This window comes from Onychomys torridus, chromosome 1 (assembly GCF_903995425.1).
Source record: "Onychomys torridus chromosome 1, mOncTor1.1, whole genome shotgun sequence".
NCBI classification, from domain to species: domain Eukaryota; kingdom Metazoa; phylum Chordata; class Mammalia; order Rodentia; family Cricetidae; genus Onychomys; species Onychomys torridus.
This window is the reverse complement of record NC_050443.1, coordinates 20,683,524-20,706,125: the sequence shown is the minus strand read 5'-3', so window position 1 is coordinate 20,706,125 and position 22,602 is coordinate 20,683,524. Positions and strand designations below refer to the sequence as shown.

The window sequence follows — 22,602 nt, the reverse complement described above, 5'->3', positions numbered from 1 at the left end:
ACCTGCTAGGTGTCCACAGACCTGGTAAGGGAAAACACAGACTATGTAACCTGTCCCCAGACTTGTTATTGGGACACACTGGGGTCATAATCTGTCTCAAGTCCGGGTACTGTTTCTCCACTCCTTGTTTATTGCAGTTTTGGTTTTCCACAGAAAAAGCCTCACTCTATAGTTAAGACTGGCCTAGAAGTCATTTTGTAACCTAGACTGGCTTAAAAATTACAGCAGTTCTCCTGCCTGAGTCTTCCAAGCACTGGAATTAATAGCTGTGAGCAGCCAACTCCACTTACTATCCTTCCTCCCCCCACCCCTATTCTGTGTGCTTGGTAACCTCTGACCAAGTCCTTCAAAGTAGATGTGGAGCATTGGCTTGAAAAGGACCTTTGCCCACTGTGATGTAGGGCTCTATGTGCTGCTGTGTACAGATATTTTGCCCCTTTCTCCCTGCTTCCATCATTTCAGGTTGTCCCCCTCATGCCTTGTTTATGTAAAATAGTGGAGAAGTGTTCAAATCCCAACCCCCCCTACTCCCCCTCCCATGCTGGACTTGGTTATGTAGCTCTTTAATCTCAGCTGCTGAAGAGAGTGAGGCAGGAGGAAGAATCTAATGCTCAAATGTTCCTAACCAGCTTGGGCTACAGAGCCATTTCACGGCCAACCTAAGCTAGTTAGTGAGACCATGTCTCAAACATACAAAAGTGGATATAATTCACAGGCAAGTCTGCTGTCTATTTCCCACCAATAAAGTACAAATGTGTTCTTATATGCTATGAAGTAGCCCTGTTATTGAGAAAGCAGTGGCTGATTGCCTCTCTGCCTCCTCTACTATCCTTAACCTGTCTATGACTGGAGAGGTGGGTCCAGTAGCTGTCCTACACCACCACAGTTCTTTGTGTGTCTTTGTGTTTGTGTGTCTGGGTGTTGATCTGAAATCTATGTGGTGTTTCTTTTTTTGAATGTCACTGACTGGCTTTGACTGTCACAAGCTAAGGCATGTGAACCCACTCTACTTTATCTATGCTTTTACTTCGTTTTTGTTCAATATTTACATCTATTCAACAGAAACCATTTTTCTGAGACCCCAGAGTTCTAAGACATGGATTGGAATACTGATTCCCACTTCCTTACTTGGTAACTTTGATTAGTCTCTTCTTTGAGCTATTTTCTTGTATATGTGAGTATATATATGTATGGTATTTTGGAAGGAACCTGGAAATTTGTGCATATTAGGCAGATTCTGTGCCATGATAGAGACAGTGTAGCCCAGTGTGGCCTTTACCTTGCCATCTTCCTGTATTGGCTCCTAAAGTAGCTGGGATTATAGACCTGCACCATCAGGATTGGCACTGGGTCCTGTTTTTGTAGAAGTAAAGAGAGAAACCCAGGGCAGGGACAGGCACTTTGGAGGCACCCAGACATTAGTTGTTCTTCTGTCATCCTTGCTTCTGCTTGTGATGAATCTAGGGGCCAGTGTGTGTGCACAGAGGCTATGAATTGGTAGTCCCTGCACTTTGCCCACTTCACACAAGGTGGTCTTTTAGGAATCTGGATGACCCAGTGAAAGAGACTTGTGTAGATAGATAGAGTTACAGTCATAGTGAGAGACACAGATCAAACTTTCCACCAACTGGCTACACTTAGAACCTGAGGCCTGGCACTGGGGTGGTAGTGGAGATTGATTCCTGTTTCCCTGCTTTCAGCATCTGGGAAGGCTTGGCAGGTGGGCAGCTGAAATTACTGTGTGGGGTCATGACTCAAAAGACTGATTTCTGGCATTCTCTTATGTACCCTGATACAGGGAGCTTTCTAAGATTTCACCTGGGATAAGCCACTGCTGTGCTTGATTTCTGCACAGTCAGTCTAGGGCAGGACACAGGGAAAGACTGTAGGAATCAGGGAGACAGGAATGGGAACTGTACCATAAACTTGGCCAGGGGCACATGGGTCCTCTGGTGTTGTGGTAGCGCCCGCACTACCACCACCCATTCACCATGTCCTAGTCAAGGGCTGTGAATCAAAAAACAGAGACAAAAGACAGCGAGTCATTCATGCCAGAGGATGCCGAATGCTGTTTATTGAAGAAGGGAGGGTACCTTAAATACAGGCTTACAGCACAATGGAGGAACCCTGGAGGGCAGAAGTTCGCTACTGAATGTTCTACATTCTTATATCTAAGCTGTTTACACCAAATGCAGGATGCACAAAGAACCTCCTGTGAGCATTCAGGAGGGTGGAGACCATCAGGGAAACAGCATAGGGAGGACATCAAGGTCAGCAAGCAGGGCTCCAGTTACCCAACTTGGGAGTTCCAGGGCACTACAGGTCCCCTCTTTTTACTAAAAAATGAGCTTCTGACTTAGGTTGCCTGGGACGTCAGCAGGTTGCCTTACCCGTCATGGAGACACTTGCCCAGGCCATACAACCACTCTGTCCTAGGTTGACAACCACCCCCCAAGCATTACCCATCTCTGAATACTCATTATCATACAGGGTCAACCACGAAAGCTGTAGGGTTAACTGCTGCCAAAGATCTCAAAGTGGCGCTGGGCTTGCAATCTGTGTGACACAGAAAAGACCAACAGAAGTCATAACCCACCCATAGCCAGTAGGCTAGAGGCAATTGAGCCATTCCCTTCCTTAACGAGCCTTACTGCAAATTGGAGTCCTTGTATGACAGTATCCCAAAAGCAAATGGAACTTGAGTTTATTGAATTTATAACATTCAAAGCCAATTGAAATGTATATAACTACTGAATTAAATTTATCATGCCCAATAGAATGAAAGAGTGATTAACTATGTAGCTACTTTTGCTGCCAGGGTCTCCATTGTGCTAGCTGTAGTGAAATGGCAATCCCAGAAACAGTAGCAGCAGTTGCTGCCACAGCAACAACAGCAACAGCAGTGTCAGATTCTCTTCTGGAGCGTGTGAGCATCATCGGTGTCTAACTGCCACAGTCCACTGGCATGGACACAGCTCCAGGAACACAAACCACCAAGGCCCATTTTTCTTGATCCCAGCACGACTTAAGCCGGCAGCTCTGTAAAAGAACAACTAAGAACCATAAAGAAAAAAAAGACAGACAGAAGACAAGGAGCAGAACTAATGGTCTCATAATGGCTACATTCAGGCTCACAGATTTTAAGGTATTTTCAAAAGGGGTTAGATGAATTTCAGGAGGCCAATAAATGTTGCACCGAGCCACTTCTGAAAAGTAGGTACTACACCAGCTTGAAGAGGGTTGCAAAAAATGAAAAGGCTTAGCTGGTATGGTGTTAACAAATGGAAGTCAGTGACCTTCAGGGTTATCCTTAATCTCCAAGGTGTCTGGGTGACACGTTCTCAAACATACTTGAAAGAGCAGTTACCATACATTACCTTCTGAAGAATCCAACTGCATGGCTACAGTTCCTGCCAAGGCTGACCGTATTGGGCTCTCAATCCCCATTGGCATCAGAAGGGGAAAGTTTTTCACGAAGGCCCAATAGGTCTCTGCCATGCTGGGATTCAGCAGGAGCCATAGGGTGCACACAGGGCTCAGGAACCCAAAGAGGAACCTCATTGTCCTGAGGAAAGTCACAAACAGAACCCCGGGCCCACACCAACACTGGATCGGGTCCCTTCCAAGTGCCAGTAGAAAAATCCTTCCATCGCACCAGAGGGTGATTTGCAACAGGAGCCCTCCAGTGCTTATCTGTAGCAGATACTCCAGCAGAATCCACTGATAAAATGTTTAAAATGTATAAAACAAGGGAAAGAATAGAATGTGGGGAGGAGAGATGAGCCCCTAGCTTCTCCCTTTTTACTTTAGCAATATATGTTTTTAAGGTATAATGGCAGCATTCCACTATAGCCTGTCCTTGAGGATTATAAGGAATACCAGTCTTATTAGCAATAGAAAAATCTTGGCAGAATTTTGAAAATCCCATACTGCTGTAGGCAGGACCATTATCAGTCTTTATGCATTTCAGCACTACCATATAAGCAAAAGCATGAAGACAATGATTCTTCACATCCTTAACCTTTTCCCCTGAATGGGCAGAGGCAAAAATTAGAGAGGAATATGTATCAATAGACACATGGAAATATTGTAATTTTCCAAAGGAAGGCACGTGTGTGACGTCCATCTGCCACACATGATTAGGTAAAAGTCCTGGGGATTAACTTCCAAATGAGGAACAGGTAAAAATTAAGCACAAAGAGGCCATGATTTAACTATCTGGATGGCTTGTTCCCGGGTTATGCCCGTGTGATAACGAAGAGATCCAGAATTAAGATGATAACGTTGATGCAACTGAGTAGCCTTTTTCAAAGGTGGAACAAATTATTGTGACAGCCATATGAGTAATGACATCAGCCCTCTGATGTCATTACCTTCACTTAGAGGTCCAGGCAATCGAGTATGAGCTCTAATATGGCCCACATAAAGGTTATGTGAGCGGGACCATATGTGTCCTTGCACATACAACAAATATTCATGAATGGGAGAAATGGATGGTATGTAGGCTGTTGTCTCCAAAGGCATAATTGCATGTGCCACATATTGGCTATCAGTATAAATATTTACACACTCATCAGAAAACATGTAAAGCAAGCAACAGTGCCTGTACCTCTGCCGTCTGGGCGGAAGTGCCTTGGACTTTCATTCTTTTCATTATGTTACCAGAAACTACCACAGCAAAACCACGTGATGTGCCATCAGTAAATACTACAGGGGCCTGAGGAATAGGAGTCATCTGTGTTATCTTGGGAAATATGACAGGGTGCAATTTAAAAAATTGACACACATCATTGGAGGGGTAGTGAGTATCAAACTGACCCTGCATGGAGCATGTCAGTATGGTCCAATCATTATCATTAGCTTGCAACCATGCTATTTGAGACTGGGTGTATGGGGTCACTACAATATCTGGCTCCTTACCAAAAGTTTGAACACTGTTCTTGATTCTCTTAAATATAATCTGAGCAACAGCCTGAGGATAAGGAGTAATGGTTTTCACTGGAGAAGCTGGGAATGTACCCATAGAATAGGACCTGTTTGCCAAAACATTCCAGTAGGTGAATGAGAAAAACAAAATATTCGTGACCTATATAATGATAGGGAAAAGATACCTATACCTTTTCTGGGGCTATCTGTAAATTAGCCAGGCTAAGAACCTCTTTAGAAAAGACATCAAAAACAAGTTTATTATCTTTAGCAGCCAATAAATTATCTATATAAATCAATCATAATTAAATGCCAATGTTTAGGAATTGCCACAGATGTAGGCAGACCAGGCTGTGTTGCTCCCATGAGAAGCATGGTTTTATTTACAACTCTAAGATCCTGTAACAGCCTCCCATTTTCCTGACTTCTTGTAGAGAGGCCAGTTGGAATCTCAGGATTCTTGTGAAATTTTAGAAAATTCCAGCACCAGAATCCAATAATCTTTCAGTCTCAATCCCATATAATTTTATTTTTAATTTAGGCTGTTTATCATTGATAACTATTTGTCAAAACACCTTTTCTCCTGCACTTCCAAAGCCTCCAGTTCTACATATAGGTGCCATTTTGCATTTAAAATAAGAAAGCAATAATAATTGAGCAATTCTATCACCAGCTTCTATTTCTATGGTCCTTTTTACATATGCCAATTATAAAAGCATTAAATACAATCTCTATAGGATTTGAAGAGGTAACTTTAGGTAATACTCTGGAGTATTTTTATAAAATCTTAAAAAGAGGATCCTTCTTTATAGATCCCAAGTAACACATTAATGCAAAAAGCCAATTATTAACAACGTGGACCAAACAATTTACCTGTATTTTATTTATTGGAGAAATAATTTTGTAACCTCTTTATCAGTAAGAGATTATTTTTATGAGTTTATCTTAGCAACATTATTTAAAAAGCTAACAACCCAATCCATTTCAGGTGTTATATTTCTATAGCATTAAACCAAGAATTTCTAGAAAGCAACTTAAAGAGCAGAGCCAAATTTTCAGTAATGATCAACAGACAAGAGCATACCTAATATATATAGTTTAAAATTATGAATCCTGTTTCTTTAGCTTATCTACCATGAGAATCAACCATTCATCCAAACATTTATTAAGACAATCAAAAGAACATAACATCCTTTATGCAATGAATGATTAATATTCCTGGAAATTCAAACTGCATTGACTTAGCATTCCATGTCCTGACCGAAATTTCACCAGAAGTTGGGCCTGTTTAAACTTTTAGCACCTGCCCCTCTCCAGGACTCTGCTCACTTAGCATGGGCTTCGCTTTGGCTCTGCCGGACGCTTGGGCTCTAGTGCTGGTGCCCAGCCAGGCCGAGCTCCACTGCAGCTCCACCTCCCACCGGCGTGTACCTGCCCGCCTGCTGCTCTGAGCCATCTTGTGTGCTATAGCAGCATATGCCTTTGTCCGCCACTGTGCTGGCCGTGGCCTGGTGCACACACACTCCTGTTTAAACTCCCATGAAGGGACTACCTAATAATGAGTTATTCCCACCATTAATGGAAAAATAGAAAAACATTTCCCACGAAGGGATCCTAAATATTAAATTATTCCCACTCTGAGGGAAAAATAGACAACAAAACTTGGACCTCTGGGCTTGCTTGCTTGTTCAGCCAGCAGCAGTGAGGCCTACCTGCCGACTCCCTACAATTCAGATGCTGCCGCTGTGTGCTGGCAGGCAGAAAGAGCTCAGAGTTCTAGTTATCCTGAAACTTCTATGTCGGAAAGAGCCCTTTCTTCCTCCATTACCACTGGAAAGAGGCTTTTCTCTTTCCTTCATCCTTCCTCTACAAGGCCCCAAAATCTTTAGGCCTAGTTTCAAAAATTTTTCCCCTTTTTACTTGATTAAAATTTTCTCCCTTTTCTAACGGGAAATTTCCTTTCCTTCCCTCTTCTCTATTGGGAAGATATCCTTTTTCATTTTAAATCTTTAGCTGTCTTGCCCTTAACTTCGGTGCCTTCCTGCTTCAGCAGTCCAGTTAACTGACTGTGAGCTAGCTGCACCCATTTTCAATTCACCCTTTTCTTTTCTTTAAATTGCTGGTGCCAGACTTACCCGGGTGTCCATCAGCTCTTCCCTTCTTTCTTGGATCCTGGTAGAACCTCCATTTGTTGCAGTAGTGCCTGTGCTACCACCACCCGTTTACCATGTCCGAGCTAGGGGCTGTGAATCAAAAAACAGAGACAAAAGACAGCGAGTCATTCGTGTCAGAGGATGCCGAAAGCCATTTATTGAAGAAGGGAAGGAACCTTAAATACAGGCTTACAGCACAATGGAGGAACCCTGGAGGGCAGAAGTTCGCTACTGAATGTTCTACATTCTTGCATCTAAGCTGTTTACACCAAATGCAGGATACACAAAGAACCTCCTGTGAGCATTCAGGAGGGTGGAGACCATCAGGGAATCAGCATAGGGAGGACATCAAGGTAAAGGTCAGCAAACAGGGCTGCAGTTACCCAACTTGGGAGTTCCAGGGCACTACACTCTGGTTCTTTATCTGTGTGTCCTGTGTCTGCACATCTCTCCCTAATTCCTTGTCTCCCATAATCCTCTCTCCTCCTCCTCCTCCTCCTCCTCCTCCTCCTCCTCCTCCTCCTCCTCCTCCTCCTCCTCTCCTTCTTTTTTCCTTTCTTTTTCTTGCAGCTAGATCTCTGTTGACAAGCCTGGCCTGGGTCAGAAGTAGAATGATTTTACCATTGCTTGTCTCTCTGAAGTATTGATTTGGCTATCATGGGACTGCAGAAGACTGTGGCTGCACTAGGCCCAGGAAAACATCTAACAGCTAGAAGAGACCATGCTGATGGTCCCCAGTCTATAAAGGTGTACTAAGGACAAAAGTGTCTTTGAGAGGTCTATTGGGGGAGGGATGCAAGCCTTCTAGATATACAGGGGGAAAGACAGTGTGAGGGAAGAAATCAGGGTGTTAGCAAGGAGGTGGTGGTCTCAGGTAGAGGACATAGCCTGCAGAAGTCTGAGGACTAATTGAGGAGAAATAGTTGTGAGGGAAGAGAGTGAGGGGAGGGGGCATGAGAGAAGATATTTGGTGAGAGTCCGAGGATATGAGAGTCTGAGGGAGAGAACATAGTAGCAGTTTGGTGTTAAGAGAAGTGGTTCTGAGGGAGAAGAGAATGAGGGAAAGATGTATAAGGGTTGATATTTTTAAAAATTAATTTTGTTTCTTGAAATTATAATTAAATCATTTTCTTTTCTTTCCTCCTTCCAAACTCTTCCATTTAACTGCCACCATGCTTTCTTTTAAATTTATGTCTCTTTTTCTTTAATTGTTGGTGTGTTTTCCTAAATACAAAAGTACAACCTGTTCAGTTTATATAATGTTACTTGTATGTATGTGTTTTCAGGGCTGACCATTTGGCACTGGATGGCCAATTGGTGTGTTCTTCCCTGGGAAAAACAACTTATCCCACTCTCAGCATTCTGCAGTTGCCTGTAATTATTTGTCTGGAGTTAAGGCCTTCTGGGCTTTTCCCTGTCCATGTTATTATGTCTGCTGGTGTTGTCCTTGTTCAGGTCAAATTTCAGCAGCCATGTTGGTGAGACTTTGTGGGTGTAGCTTCTGACATTTCTAGGAGACACAATCTCACAGCAAATTCCCTATTTCTCTGGCTCCTATAGTCATTCTGCACCCTCTTTGGCAATGGTCCCTGAGCAAGAGTTGTGTTGTAGATGTATTAGTTGGGCTTTGGCTCCACAAGTTTGCATTTTTGAGGGAAATCCTGCCTCATACTGGAAACCTAGACAACTACCCAGAGCTAGTGAAGTAATGGATTTTGAGGATAACCTACAACTGCCACTTTACTAAACCAGCATAATTTCTTAACTACATTCTAAATATTTGACCTTATAGCCATAGATAAGTGAAATTCTCACCTCTCATTGAGGAAACTCCTTGCAGCAGAGGGATGAAATTTTTAGGGGATCTGAGAGTATATGTAAATTGTGAAGGAGAAGGAGGGTTTGAGGACATCTGAGGGTGGAAGCATAGCCTATGGAAATTGTGAGGACCAGAGTTCAAACCCTCAGAACCTACATCAACGCTGGGCATATAGTGTGAGTGTTTGTAATTTTAATGCCCCTAAAAAGAGATGGAAGTCATAGACAGAAAAATCTCAAGAAGCTGGCAGGCCAGCTAGCCTGGCATATCTTATAGAAAAGCAACAAAAGAGACTGTCTCAAGTTGGAGGGCAAAAACTGATACTTAAGATTGTCTTCTAATTTCCACGTGGATGCCCATATTCATAGTCTCTGTCTATCTCTCTATCTGTCTGTCTGCCTCTCTGTCTCTGTCTCTGTCTCTGTCTCTCTGTCTCTCTCTCTCTCACACACACACACACACACACACAGAGGGAAATTTTTGCTAGTGAAATAACTTAATCAGTTAAGTGTTTGCTGTACAAGCATGAAGGTCTGAGTTTAATCCAGAACCTACTTAAAAAATAATGACAGAGGGTACTGGAGAGATGGCTCAAGAGTATTTGCTGCTCTTGCAGAGGACCTGAATTTGGTTCTCAGCACCAATGTGGGGCTATTCACAGCTCCCTATAGCTCCAACTCCAGGGGATCTAACACTGGGCAGCTTTACTCACCTGCACATACACACATACACATAATTAAAAATAATAGTTCTTTAAAAGAATACTTGTGGAGACAGATAAATTCTTGGGGCTCACAGGCCAGCTAGCCTCTCCTCATTATAAAGAAGTTCTGTGTGGAAAGTAGGAGAGCCTGTCTCAAAAACAAAACTTATACTGAGGAAAGCACTCACAGTTAACTTCTAGCCTCCATACACAACCACAAATTTAAAGACACCCACAAATTTACACACACACAATACCAACGCCCTCACCCCCAGGAAAAATTAAGGGGACATGAGAGTCCTTTTAGAGTCTAGTATCTATCTCCAGCAGAGAATCAAGAACTCAAGAAAAATTAACAAGAGTTGCTATGAAGGTTGCCTTTGTAAAGACAACAAATTTCAAATAAGAATGTCTAAATAGCAGTAAACTATGTTTACAACCTATGAGTACATGACCTTTTACAAGTATGACCTTATGTCTTTCCCATTAACCTGGAATTTTTTGGGCATCACTCAAACATTATTAACAGTGAAACATCTGACATTCTATAGTCCTTGATTTACCTACCAGGTAAACCCTGTAAGCCTATCCAGTACAGTTTGGGAACTACCCTGTTATTTCATTTAAATTCCTAAGTAATCCTTTGAAACACCAGGTCTCTAGTCCTCAAAGTGACTACTTCTCAAAATCCTATCTGTCTGTCTGTCTACCTATTTATCATTGGCCCAAAGAAACTTAAGGGTGGCTCTTGAAAACCCCACATCACTAGTGGGTGTGTGCTCTTCTTTCCCTTCCTTTGTCTTAGCTTAAATTGCATTGATAAATTCCAACTCTGTTTCATACTGGCTTCTCCTGAGATTTTTATTTTTTATGTAAAGAAGTCAAGAATTCTGCCTTACAGGACTAGTGAGATGGTTCAGTACCTGAGAGCACTCTAGAGGACTCAGCTCTGATTCCCAGCACCCATATCAGGTAGTTCACCATTACCTGTAACTTCAGCTTCATGGGGATCCAATTCTGGCTTCTGTAGGCTCTAGCACATGTGCTCCATAATTAAAAGTATTAAAAAAATAAAAATAACTTTAAAAAAGAATCCTGGCTTTACCTGAGTGGCAGTCTCCAAAAAGAACACCTCAGGTTGCTGCAGTGAGCAGGGGAAAATAATTTGCCACTTTTGCTCACAATGTAAGTGGTTTCTAAGGATCTTTTAGAGGAAATGGAGGGGCAGAGGTACCTGGGCCCATAAAATAAGAAAACGAAGGGAGAAGTGGGAAGGGGCAAGGAAAGTCATTGCCCTGTTGCAGACACATTTCCTGGAGCCTGCCACTACTCAAGGAAGACCCAATGCCCACAGCAGCCTCCTGACCAGTGCCATCATGGAGATGCAGAATAAAGATAAACACTCTTCTAGGCCTGCAAACAAATTTCTGAAATTCCTCCTCCCTACAAGCATTCCATGCAACTTTCCCTTTCCACACTATGATCAACTTTTTGTTCTTTATGGTAAATTTCAGGCAGACAGTGTTTTGTTATTTTCCTCTGGATTCTGAACAGTATATTTTGAAGAATTAAATTCTGTTCATGAACATTTCACACAAGTAATCTGTGAAGATTCTTGCCTGACCCCATGTTAACAATGTTTGCGCCTCTCTTGTCTCCTCTAGGCACACACACCTTACCAGAATGCATTTGGTTTTAGCTTCCCTCTTGCTTATTTTACAGGGTTGTGTGTCCTCATCCCAGCCTATGTCTCCCAGGTTTCAGGTATTAGAACTGCCTAGAACTAGGCAACTAGAACTACTAGATGCTCGAAGTAGCCATGTCTCTGGGCCCTTGAGTGCCTAGTGAATATCAGTCCTTGGGTCAACAATAGCCTGAGATGGGATGTGCAGCCTCTTAGGAGACCAGCTGGGTGAACTGCAATTGGGAGAAATGTCCTTCTGTACTCTTCATCTCAGAATCATTTGAAATGACCATATATGCATTGTGACTGAATAGTGTTATAGTCAATATTCCAATTTCTGTTCTTTCGAATGCTGTTCTAGTTCCATTCTGTTGCTATGACAAATAGCATAACCAAAACAGCTTCCGGATGAAGGAATTTATTTCAGCTTATTTTTTCAGGTCATGGTCTATCACTGAGGTAAGACAGGGCAGGAACTTGAAGCAGAAAGCATGAAATAAGCTGCTTGCTGGTTTGTTCTTCAGCTCATACCCAGCTAAGCTGTTAAAACAACCCAAGATTACCTGTTGGGAGGTAGCATTACTCACAGTGGGCTGTGACTTTCCTATATTAATCAACAATGAAGATAATTCCTAACAGACATGGCCACTGACCAATCTGATCTGGGCATTCTCGTAGTTGAGACTCTCTCAGAGGCTGCCAGCTGAGGATAATTAGGAAAAATACATACCAACAACAATTGACTATATGATACTTTTATTATCCTTGTGTGTGTATGTTTCTGTATACATGATGTGTTTGTGTTTGATGTACAACATCTGACATGTTGAAGTCAGAGAATACTTTTGTAGATTCCATTCTCTTCCACTTTTAGGAATTGAACTGAAGATATCAAGCTTGCTGAGATAATTTTTATTTTAAAAATAGCTATTTTTATATATGTAGGTATGTTTTGCCTGCATATATGTCTGTGTACCATATGAGTACCTGGTGGCCTTGGAGGCCAGAAGATGACATCAGATCCCTGGACTAGAGTTACAGACAGTTGTGAGGTGCCATGTGGGTGCTGTGAATCGAACCCTGGTCCCCTGCTAGAGCAGCTTTTAATTGCTGAACTCTGGCCCTGTTTAATTTTTTTTTAAAGAAGTAACCTATTACTTTATATAAAAAAATTGTACTAATTTTATATTCTTCCTCTTTAAAATTATTTCATACATGTGAAATACATTTTTTTTAACCACACACTCACCTAATTGTCTATTCACAAGTCCCCCTAAGTATTTTTGTGTTTTTTTTGTTTGTTTTTGTTTTTTGGTGGTTGTGGTGGTGGTATGTGTCTGTGTCCCACTACATTTTACTAGGATATTTTTGCATAGAAAGGGTTTATTTACTTAGGCAAGGGTGCCTTCCCAGTGATCACACCAATGAGAAATATGACACCCCCTCTTCCAGCATCTTTTAACAGCTTAGAGCGCCATTGAGAAAGGTGAGGCCTTATTGCCTATCCCCCATCCTTGATGGACTGTTAATGTGCAAGTAGGCACTGCAGCTATGAGTTCCTGGATGCAATAGGCATGCCGTTTCTGGAAGACAGTGTTTCCTAGTACTGCTTCCCATGCCCTCTTCAGTAATGTCCTCTGAGTCTTGGAGGGGATGAGAATAGGTGTGCCATGTACTGCTGAGCAGTCAACCCTCACTTATTCTCAGCATGCTGACCAGTTACAAGTCTCTATATATTAACTCTTGCCTACTGTGAACAAATTTCTCTGACCAAGACCGAGAGCAGTTCTACAAATTTAACATTCTTTACAACAGAGTATGGGGGTTTGCCTTTAGCCACACCCTTGTCCTTTCAAATAGTTGTACTCTGTTTTTGTTTTTGAGACAGAGTCTTTCTTTGTAGACCATACTGGCCTAGAACTCACAGAAAACTGCCTGCCTCTGCTTCCCTTGAGTAGAGTGCTGGGATTAAAGTGTGCATACCCCATTCACATAGCTGTGCTGAGAGAGCATGGAGTTCTTTCTGTATTACTCCTGGTGATTTCAGCCCATGGAAGTGGTTACATGTCCACTTAAAACTATTTGTTTTTCTGGGGTTCAGAGGGATTTGCATGTGTCCAGATTCCTTTATTCCTAGAGCTTGGGCTGGGGAGGGGGGTCTTAGCCTGTATTCCTTCAAATCACCTGTGTTAGAACTGAAACACTCAATGCATGGGCAGATTTAATGGGCCTGGAGGTTGCAGTGGCTTGAGATTGGGCATCAGATTTTTGTAGTGAAATTGCTTAGAAACCTCTTTTAAAAACTTTCTTGGACCACTGCATTAACACAGTTAAGATATTTCTGTTAAATTTTCTTCCATGATACAAATCAAGCAATACCTTCTATAAGACACTATCTTTGTTTCTTTCTTGTTGTGATAAAATACACTGACAAAAGCAACTTAGAAGAGAAAGGGTTTATTTCAAATCACAGTTTATGAGCATAGTCCATTGATGCAGGGAAGTTACAGTCTCAGGGGCTTGAGATAGCTGGTCACATTAAATCCATAGTCACAACAAAGGGAACACTGAATGTTTGCATGCTTAGCTCCCTCTGTCCTTTCTCAAAATTCAGAACCAACCCTTTGAAATAATATATCTATAGTGGGCAAGTCCCTTCACCTCAGTCAAGGTACTTTAAAACAACAAAAACAACAGGAAAAAAAAAAACAAAACCAACACTCCTATGACAGCTTAATCTAAACAATTTATCATTGAGGTTCCCTTCCATAGACAGAGCATAAGAGCATAGTGAACTCCTCATTTTATGTTCCCAAAGCTGAGTACTTGGGGTTTAAAAAGAAATGTGTCATTACAGGGTTCCGTATCATTTGAGGACATCTCTTTGGACTTCACCTGGGATGAGTGGCAGGATCTTGATTCTGCTCAGAGGACACTCTACAGGGATGTAATGCTAGAGAATTATAGCAGCCTCATGTTTTTGGGTAAGTCTGTCCTGTAACTCTCTGTACCAATTAAATTATTGGTTGATAATTATAAGAATTATTGCTGACTCATTTTCTTTCTGTTTTTTTGTTTGTTTGTTTGTTTTTGTTTTTGTTTTTTCAAGACAAGGTTTCTCTGTGTATTACTGACTATCCTGGAACATGCTTTGTAAAACAGGCTGGCCTTACTCAGAGATCCACCTGCCTCTGCCTCCCAATTGCTGTATCCTAGGGTTTTATTGCTGTAAAGAGACACCATGACTACAGCAACTTTTTTTATTTCTTTACTTCTTTTTTTAAAATTCATTTTACATACCAGTCACAGATCCCCTTCTTATCCTTCCTCTCAACCTTCTCACCCCCACAAAACCCCTCCCCAATCCACCCCTCATCCCCTCTTGCAAAAGGGTAAGTTCTCCCATGGGGGGGACAGCAAAGGCTGGTACATTCAGTTGAGGCAGGACCCAGTCCCCCCCACTGCCTCAAGGGTGAGCAAGGTATCCAACCATAGGTAATGTGATCCAGAAAGCCAGCTCATGCACCAAGGGATAGATCCTGATCACACTGTCAGGGGCCTCTCAAACAGACCCAGCTACACAACTATCTCCAGTATGCAGAGGGTCTAGTCTGGTCCCATGCAGGTTCCATAGCTGTCGGTCTAAAGTTCATGAGTTCCTATGCGCTTGGTTCAGTTGTCTCTATAGATTTCTCCATCATGATCTTGACCCCTCTTGCTCATATAATCCCTCTTCCCTCTTTTCGACTGGACTCCTGGAGCTCAGCCTGGTGCTTGGTTGTGGGTCTCTGCATTTACTTCCATCAGTTACTATATGAAGGCTCTATGATGACAGTGTATTCACCAATCTGATTACTAGGGTAGGCTAGTTCAGGCACCCTTACCACTATTGCTAGTAGTCATCCTTGTGGATGCTGGGGTCATCCTTGTGGATTCCTGGAAATTTCCCTAGCATCAGCTTTCTCTCTTACTCCCTCTATCAAGATGTCTCTTTCATTGCTCTCCCACTCCATCCCTTCCCCAGCTCAACCATCCTGCTCCCTCATGTTTTTATCCTCCATCTTCTCCCCCCTATTGTCCCTGCTCATCCCCAGTTTACTCATGGAGATCTCTGTTTCCCCCTCCCAAGGTGACCCATATGTCCCTCTTAGGTTCCTGCTTGTTTCCTAGCTTCTCTGGAGCTATGGGTTGTCGTCTGATTATCCTTACAGCAACTCTTATAAAGGAAAACATTTAATTCAGGCTGGCTTACAGTTTCAGAGGTTTAGTCCATTATCATCACAGTGGGGAGTATGATGGCTGGGAGTATGGAGCCATGCAGGTAGACATGGTGCTGGACAAGGAACTGAGAGTTCTACATCTTCATCCACAGACAACAGAAGGAGACTATATCATACATTGAGTGTGGCTTGGCCATAGGAGACCTCAAAGCCCACCCCCACACTGACACACTTCCTCCAACAAGGCGACACATCTTAATAGTGCCACTTTCTATGAGCCAAGCATTCAAACACATGAGTCTGTGGGGGCCATACCTATTCAGACCACCATATGCTGGGATTAAAGGCATTCACCAACTCTCCCTGGCTAGGATTATTGCCGACTTTTAATATAAATTGTATATTATACATTTAACTAACATGCACATATTTATGGAGAACTTACACAGTTATATATTTATGACACAACACTTAAAATTTAATGATGAGATGCAGGTGACCATTAAGCTGGGCAGCTTAGGCATTGCCTGTCTGTATTGGGAATATTTAACATCTCTCTGACAGGTATTTTAAAATACTCAACTAATTGCTAGGTACTATCAATCACTCATCAGCTAGGTGGTGGTGGTGCATGCATGCCTTTAAGCTCAGCACTCAGGAGGCAGAGGCAGATGAATCTCTGAGTTCAAGGCCAGCCTGGTCTACAGAATGATCCAGGAGAGCCAGGACTACACAGAGATCCCTGTCTTAAGTGGGGTGGGAGGAAGTTACTCATCACTTCCATATGCATCTTAGTAAATACTGCCTATCTTCCATCCATTCCTCTCTCCCTTTTAACTTTTCCACACTCTAATAATTGCTGGCTTTTTCTTTGATGCTGCAGGGTAGCCTTAGCTTGCAAGTAAGATGAAAACTGTCAGGTGTTTTTTGTTTGTTGTTGTGATGTTTTACGACATTTTTAGATTATGCCTTTGAATTTCCTGGGCAGACATAAAATGTTGGTTTTATGAGTTACACAGGATGATCAAAGAAAGAGGGTCACTCCAGAATCTAATCAAGCTCTGAGGCAGCAGAGGTCTAGCCCTGATGGACTGAACCTATAACAGCCATGTGGAAGCATATTCATGGATTGTTACACAAAAGTATTTTGGATAAAACAGATTCCTCATACCAAAGCCTCTGATCTAATCTATATGTTTCGTGAAGGAAAACATCACATCCCCGCAAATTTAGTTTGTATTGTGCACTATTTGCTGTATCCAATAAAGCATGACATTCCAGGTGTGTCAGGACTGTCTTGTGACTAAAGTCATGGAAAGGCTGTGAAGCTCCTTCAGAAAAACAACTCTATAAATCACAGAAAACAATCACCATTTTTAACTTCAGCATGGTGGCTTTGACCTAGTCTATTGTTATTTCAGCCAGCAATTGCAACTCTGAAGTTACCAACCTGCTTCTCTAGAAGTTGCCTGCCCACTCAGACTGCAGCCTAGTGGGAATTCTGTACCTTTAACTAAATCTATCGTTCTGTTTATAAGTAAGACTCAAGATTCAAAAGCTGGGGTGAAAACTTGCAAGCTCAGAGAGGCTGAGTAGCAAAAAGCTAACCTTCTCTCCCTGCTGGCATCTCTGAAAGACCTGTACCTCTACTCTGCCAAACCAGAAGAACCTGTGCCACATCCCACCCAACTACTTCCTGTGTGTGTCTCTCTCCTGGAAGCCCTTTGATGCTTTATAATTACTTTCTGTCAATTAATTGCTAACTCAGCCTCCTTACCCAATGTTAATTGTAGGCAAAGTTTTCCTGTCCTGACCACCTGCTCCCAGGGTTATAATATTAATTATAAATGCTAGGCCAATAGCTCAGGGTTATTACTAACTAGCTCTTACTTTAATTAACCCATTTCTGTTAGTGTATGTGCTACCCTGGGGCTCATGGCATTTGCCTCTCTGGCATATCTTGCTTCCTCTCCATCTGATTGGCAACTCCTCTGACTCCACCCTTCTTTTTTCCAGTGTCCTTAGATTGGTTGTCCCACCTGTTCTTCCTGCCTGGCTATCGGCCAGTCAGCTTTTTATTAAACCAGTCTGAGAGATAGATTGTCACAGTGTACATAAGGATTATTCTACAGTATTTTCCTTTTTTTCCTTAATTAGGCAAAAAGGAAAGGAAGGTTTTAACTTTAATACTGTAAGATTATATACAACAAAAACAATTATTAAGTAAGAATTACAGTTACAATATCCAGTCCAATTTTATTTGACAAAATTGGAGAAAATATTCTATTATCTATTTTATCTTTGTGAGTCTAAAGTTTTACAACTAATTTACCTTTTATCATAACTAAGGAAAACTTTAAGCCTAATTATTTAGTCTTTAACTACCTTAAAGACCCCAGAAGGGTAAAATGTTTTCAAATGACAGAGACATCTGGCTGTTTGGACAGTCACCCAAAGTTCTTCTGTAACATTAGGGCATCCATCTTCGGCCTCCAGACCTGGTATATCTGACAGACTTTTTTTCTGAAGCAAAGAATTTTGAAGGACTGTCCTACCTTGTCTTGGCAAAGTTTGACAGTCACTTATTTTGCATCTTACCAGTCTGGTTTGGACAGTATATTGTCGGCAATTGAGGCAAGGGCAGTTTCTTTGCCCAAATGGCTAGCTTTTGATATAAAGAAAATAAACTCCATATGGAGTTTCTTCGATGCCCATCATCTTCTCTGAAATAAATTGGTACTGGAACAGACCTGTCTCACTGTCATGAAAAGCCTTATGTTGTTAAAACATTTTAAGTGCCATACTATGTAGGTCTTTGAATTATTTGAAGACCATATACCTATCTAAATATATCTGTTTAACCTTTAAAACATAACCTAATATGCTACAAGTTTGATTATTATAGGTGACTATTAACCTGTATTTCTTAATTATACATTACATTTTTAAACGAGTTGTATAAGCACAATATACAAAACAAGAGTAGAAAAAATATACAGTATAACAGAAATAACTTTAAATAGGTATCAATAAATTAAAATCCATACCAATGTAAAATATTTGTTGTTAATAGTTGCTTTTGGATTAAGTAGATTCAATATTCTACCCTATTTTCCTCTTATTTCTATATCATACCCTTATGTTTTCCTTTGGAAGAAGATCCTTGAATTTAACTGTTGTCCAAGCTTTTTTTCTTTTTCTATGACCAGTAACAACTTGTAGCCAACCTCCTTTAAATGATAACAAGTATCCATAATCAAAATTTTGGGAATGTGGGCATCTTTTTCTAGATTATTTCATGTTGTTTGTAGGTGTTATTATCTTTGAACCTTGAGAAAATTTAGGGTAATGGTTAAGTCTTGGCTGTAGTAGTCTGTGAGGCTGGATCATCTTAGCCAGCAGCCTTGAAGTTGTTCTGGATGCTGGATCACCTGGGCCATGTTTTTATTGGAGTTTGGTCCCCTTGCTCTGCAAATACATAAACTTTTAAAGTTAACATACATATCTGTATTAATAAAAGTATAGACTGTATTGTACATAAGTCAGCCAAAGACGATTTTTTTGTTTCATATTTGAGCAGGTAAAATATACGATATACATTTTGTAGGTTTTATTTGTTTGTTTGTTTGTTTATTTCTTTGTGTTTGTAGTCAAGATTTTCAGGGGTTTTCCTCAATCAAACCTGGTTTTCTCTAACCTAGAATGAATCCACAGCTTCTCATTTCCTGTGGAAATCAAAGCATAACCTTTCCCTCAAAGTAACATTCCTTTTGACTTTAATTTTGAAGTCAATATATTTTTAAAATTTATAGGTTGGTTTAATCTACCAGGTTTCCTAATCCAGTGTCTCTTGCAGCCAAAAAATTTAAAGACAATGCAATAACATATAGGATCCAGACTCTCCACGTGTTTTCCATTTTTACATGGCTATTTAAAATAGTACTTTACTCCCTTTTTAAAGACTTTATTTTTTAAAACTATATATTTCTTTTTTATGACTGTCTACACCTTCTCTTTCTTCTCTCAAGCCTATGTATATTTTTAAGCACACTGTAACCATTTAGAGGTTTTTTTTTTTTTTCTGTCTGAATCTGTCTTTACTGTATATCTGTAACCTTTTTTGTCTGTATGAGCAAAACCCCATTGACATACAGCATGTAGCTGAGAGACACCGCTCTGTACCTTGGCCCATGTGAGACACTGTAGGAACCTGGCATGCAGTTTAGCTCCATGCTGGCAGTTGTCAGGAGATGTGTCTCTGTACTGCAGCCAACATGGGAGTCACGAGACTAGGAATTCTCAGCTCCATTTTTGTGTGTTTAGACTTTTTAAAAGTTTTTTCAGGCTTTATGTGTACGTACATGGCCCTAGATGTTGGGTGCCATTTGTAGGTGAAATTTTCCTGTCCCGACCACCCGCTCCCAAATAACCACTCAGGGCCTTAATATTAATTATAAATGATCTAGTGGGTGTTATTATATATTTAACATTAGGCTTTCTTCTTAAAGTGTTTAGAATTCTCTTTGTCTTGCTATTTTTCCTATTTGATTATAATGTTTCTTCTTTGATGTCTTTGTCTTTTCTAAATAATACATAGAAGGCATATTTGCTTTTCAATGATGATGCATATATTTTAAATTATCCTTATATTCTTTCAGTTTTCAAAAATCTGCCTGGATTATTTAATGTATTCATTTTTGAGAAAGTATTTCACTTATATAGCCCTGGCTGGCCTAGGACTCATTAAATAGACTAGGCTGACCTTTAACTCAAAGTGATCTACCTACCTCTGCCTTGCAAATGCTATAATTAAATATGTGCTTAACCATACCCACTAGTTTAGTTTACTTAAAGCGTTTTTGTTTGTTTGTTTGTTTTAATTTTGAGTTGTGATACGTGCCTTTAATTCTGGCACTCAGGAGGCAGAGCCAAAGTTTGAAGCTAGTTTGGACTATACAGGGAGTTCCAGAGCAGCCAAGGTTACATGGAAATAAACTGTATATACTCATTCAATTATTGCCATTTTATAAAGCTTTCAAAGTTGTCTTTAATTTCTATCTCTTTCCTCGTCTGTCATTTACCACACAAGCCATTCCAGTTAAGCTTTGATTCTAACCTCACCAGTGAAGGTGCCCTCTTCAGTGTTCTTAATACCCATTTTGCCAAGTTCATTGCTCAATTCATTCTCTGTTCCTTCCTTAATTTCTAAAGACTCACCAACATAGCAGGCCACCTTTCCCTTGATTGCCTTCCCATGGGCTTTTGTGGTTGTTTAATGTTGTATTCCAGGTTGTAGGTGCTGAGGAAACAATCTGCTATTCAGCTATACAAAGTGGTTAACTGACAACCTCATCTTGTAGGCTATGGATCTACTTAGCCTTTGAATCAAGGACATGCTCTTCCCCAGCCTATCGCCAAGTACTATGATAGTATGGTCTGGTCATCTCTACGTATGTCAGTATCCTCTAGTGAGCAACCTTTTCTCCAGGACTCCCAGTTTGGTGATCAAAGATCCTTAGACCAGTGTTTTGGTCTTAAGCCTCCCCTGTTCAATCCTGCTTCCTCCTCACTACACAGGTATCAGATCTTAACTGGAAGACTTGACCAGCACTAATTCCTTTACCCTGTACCACTCACCAGCAGCCTCACCCATCACCTCTTATCAGCCTCATTCCATTTCAGCACTTAAAACATTTTTTTTTTCCGAGACAGAGTTTCTCTGTAGCTTTGGAGCCTGTCCTGGACTACCTCTGTACACCATGCTGGCCTCGAACTCACAGAGATCCACCTGCCTCTGACTCCCAACTGCTGGGATTACAGGCGTGTCCACCATTGCCCGGCTCTTAAAACATTTTTTAAAATTCATTTTTATTTATGCCATGTCTATGCAGTGCCTGCAGAGGATAAAAGAGTGTTAGATTTTCTGGAACTAGAGTTACAAGTGGTTGTGTGCCACCTGATATGGGTGCGAGGAACTGAATCTGGGTCTGTATGAGTATCAAGTGTTCTTAACCACTGAGCTATCTCTTCAGTCCTTCGGCTGAATTTTTTTATGATTATTCTCTCCAGTATAATTTGTTTTAAATGTTATCTTAGGGTTACCATTGCTGTGAAGAGACACTATGACCATAGCAACTCTTAAAAGGAAAACATTTAATTCAGGGGACTTACTTACAGTTTTAGAGGTTCAGTCATGGCAGGGAGTATGGTGGCATGCAGGCAGGCATGGTGTTGGAGGAGCTGAGAATCCTACATCTTCCAGGTAAGAGGAAGTTGACTAACAGTCACATTGAGAGATGCTTGAGCAAAAGAGACCTCAAAGCCCATCTCTACAGTGAAACATTTCCTCAGACAAGGCCACACCTCCTAATAGTGCCACTCCCTTTGGGGACCATTTTCTTTTAAATTGCCATAAATATCTTTTTGTTGTTGTTGTTCTAATTTTATTGTGTTTTCTCTTTTATTCACCTCTGTTTTCTTAAAATTTTCTGGAAACCATTATGCTGATTGAAAGTGATAATCCAGTCAGTGAAGAATGTTAGTATAAACCCTCTAATGAAAGTTTCTGATTGATTGATGTTGATTGATCAAAGCACAGGTCCTTAATTAGATCTCTTGTCTTTCATTAGTGGACTGAACCAAACCTTTTGCAAATTTTGTTTATTATTTTCCACTTACAGGACACTGCACGACCAAACCTGAGTTGATCTTCAAGTTAGAGCATGGATTTGGGCCATGGAGTTTAGCAGAAGCCTCTATCCAGAGCCTTCCAGGTTGGTAAATGCATACTAAGCAAGGGAGGTCAGCAGGAGGACAGTTAGTTCATCCTGTTGGTCATGTTAAATGTTTTTCACCAACTTACCTACTCCCAACCAGACTTTTGATTTTTGCAGTTTCTGAAAAGAATTAGCCACTCCTTGTTTTGGTTGTTTCTGATGTGTGTTTTCCTTACATGCAAATATGCATGTTTTTAAATGAATACTTCCCTGTTGCTAACATATGATCTTGATGAGGCCAGCAGTCAGCCAACATACAGCACTATCTGGTAAGATGAGAACAGAGGACTTACTTACATTAGACTTTAGCAACACACCAAT

General features: G+C 41.0%; 1 protein-coding gene across 1 annotated transcript in view; it reads left to right on the top strand.

Annotated features, from left to right (window-relative positions):
* LOC118579693 (zinc finger protein 25-like) overlaps positions 1-22,602 on the top strand; it is a 33,100-nt gene that overhangs the window by 1,663 nt on the left and 8,835 nt on the right. Inside the window, exons 2-3 of the mRNA XM_036181241.1 lie at positions 14,143-14,269; positions 22,186-22,278. Of these exons, the coding sequence (XP_036037134.1) occupies positions 14,143-14,269; positions 22,186-22,278 (220 nt within the window). The remainder of the gene's footprint in view (positions 1-14,142; positions 14,270-22,185; positions 22,279-22,602) is intronic.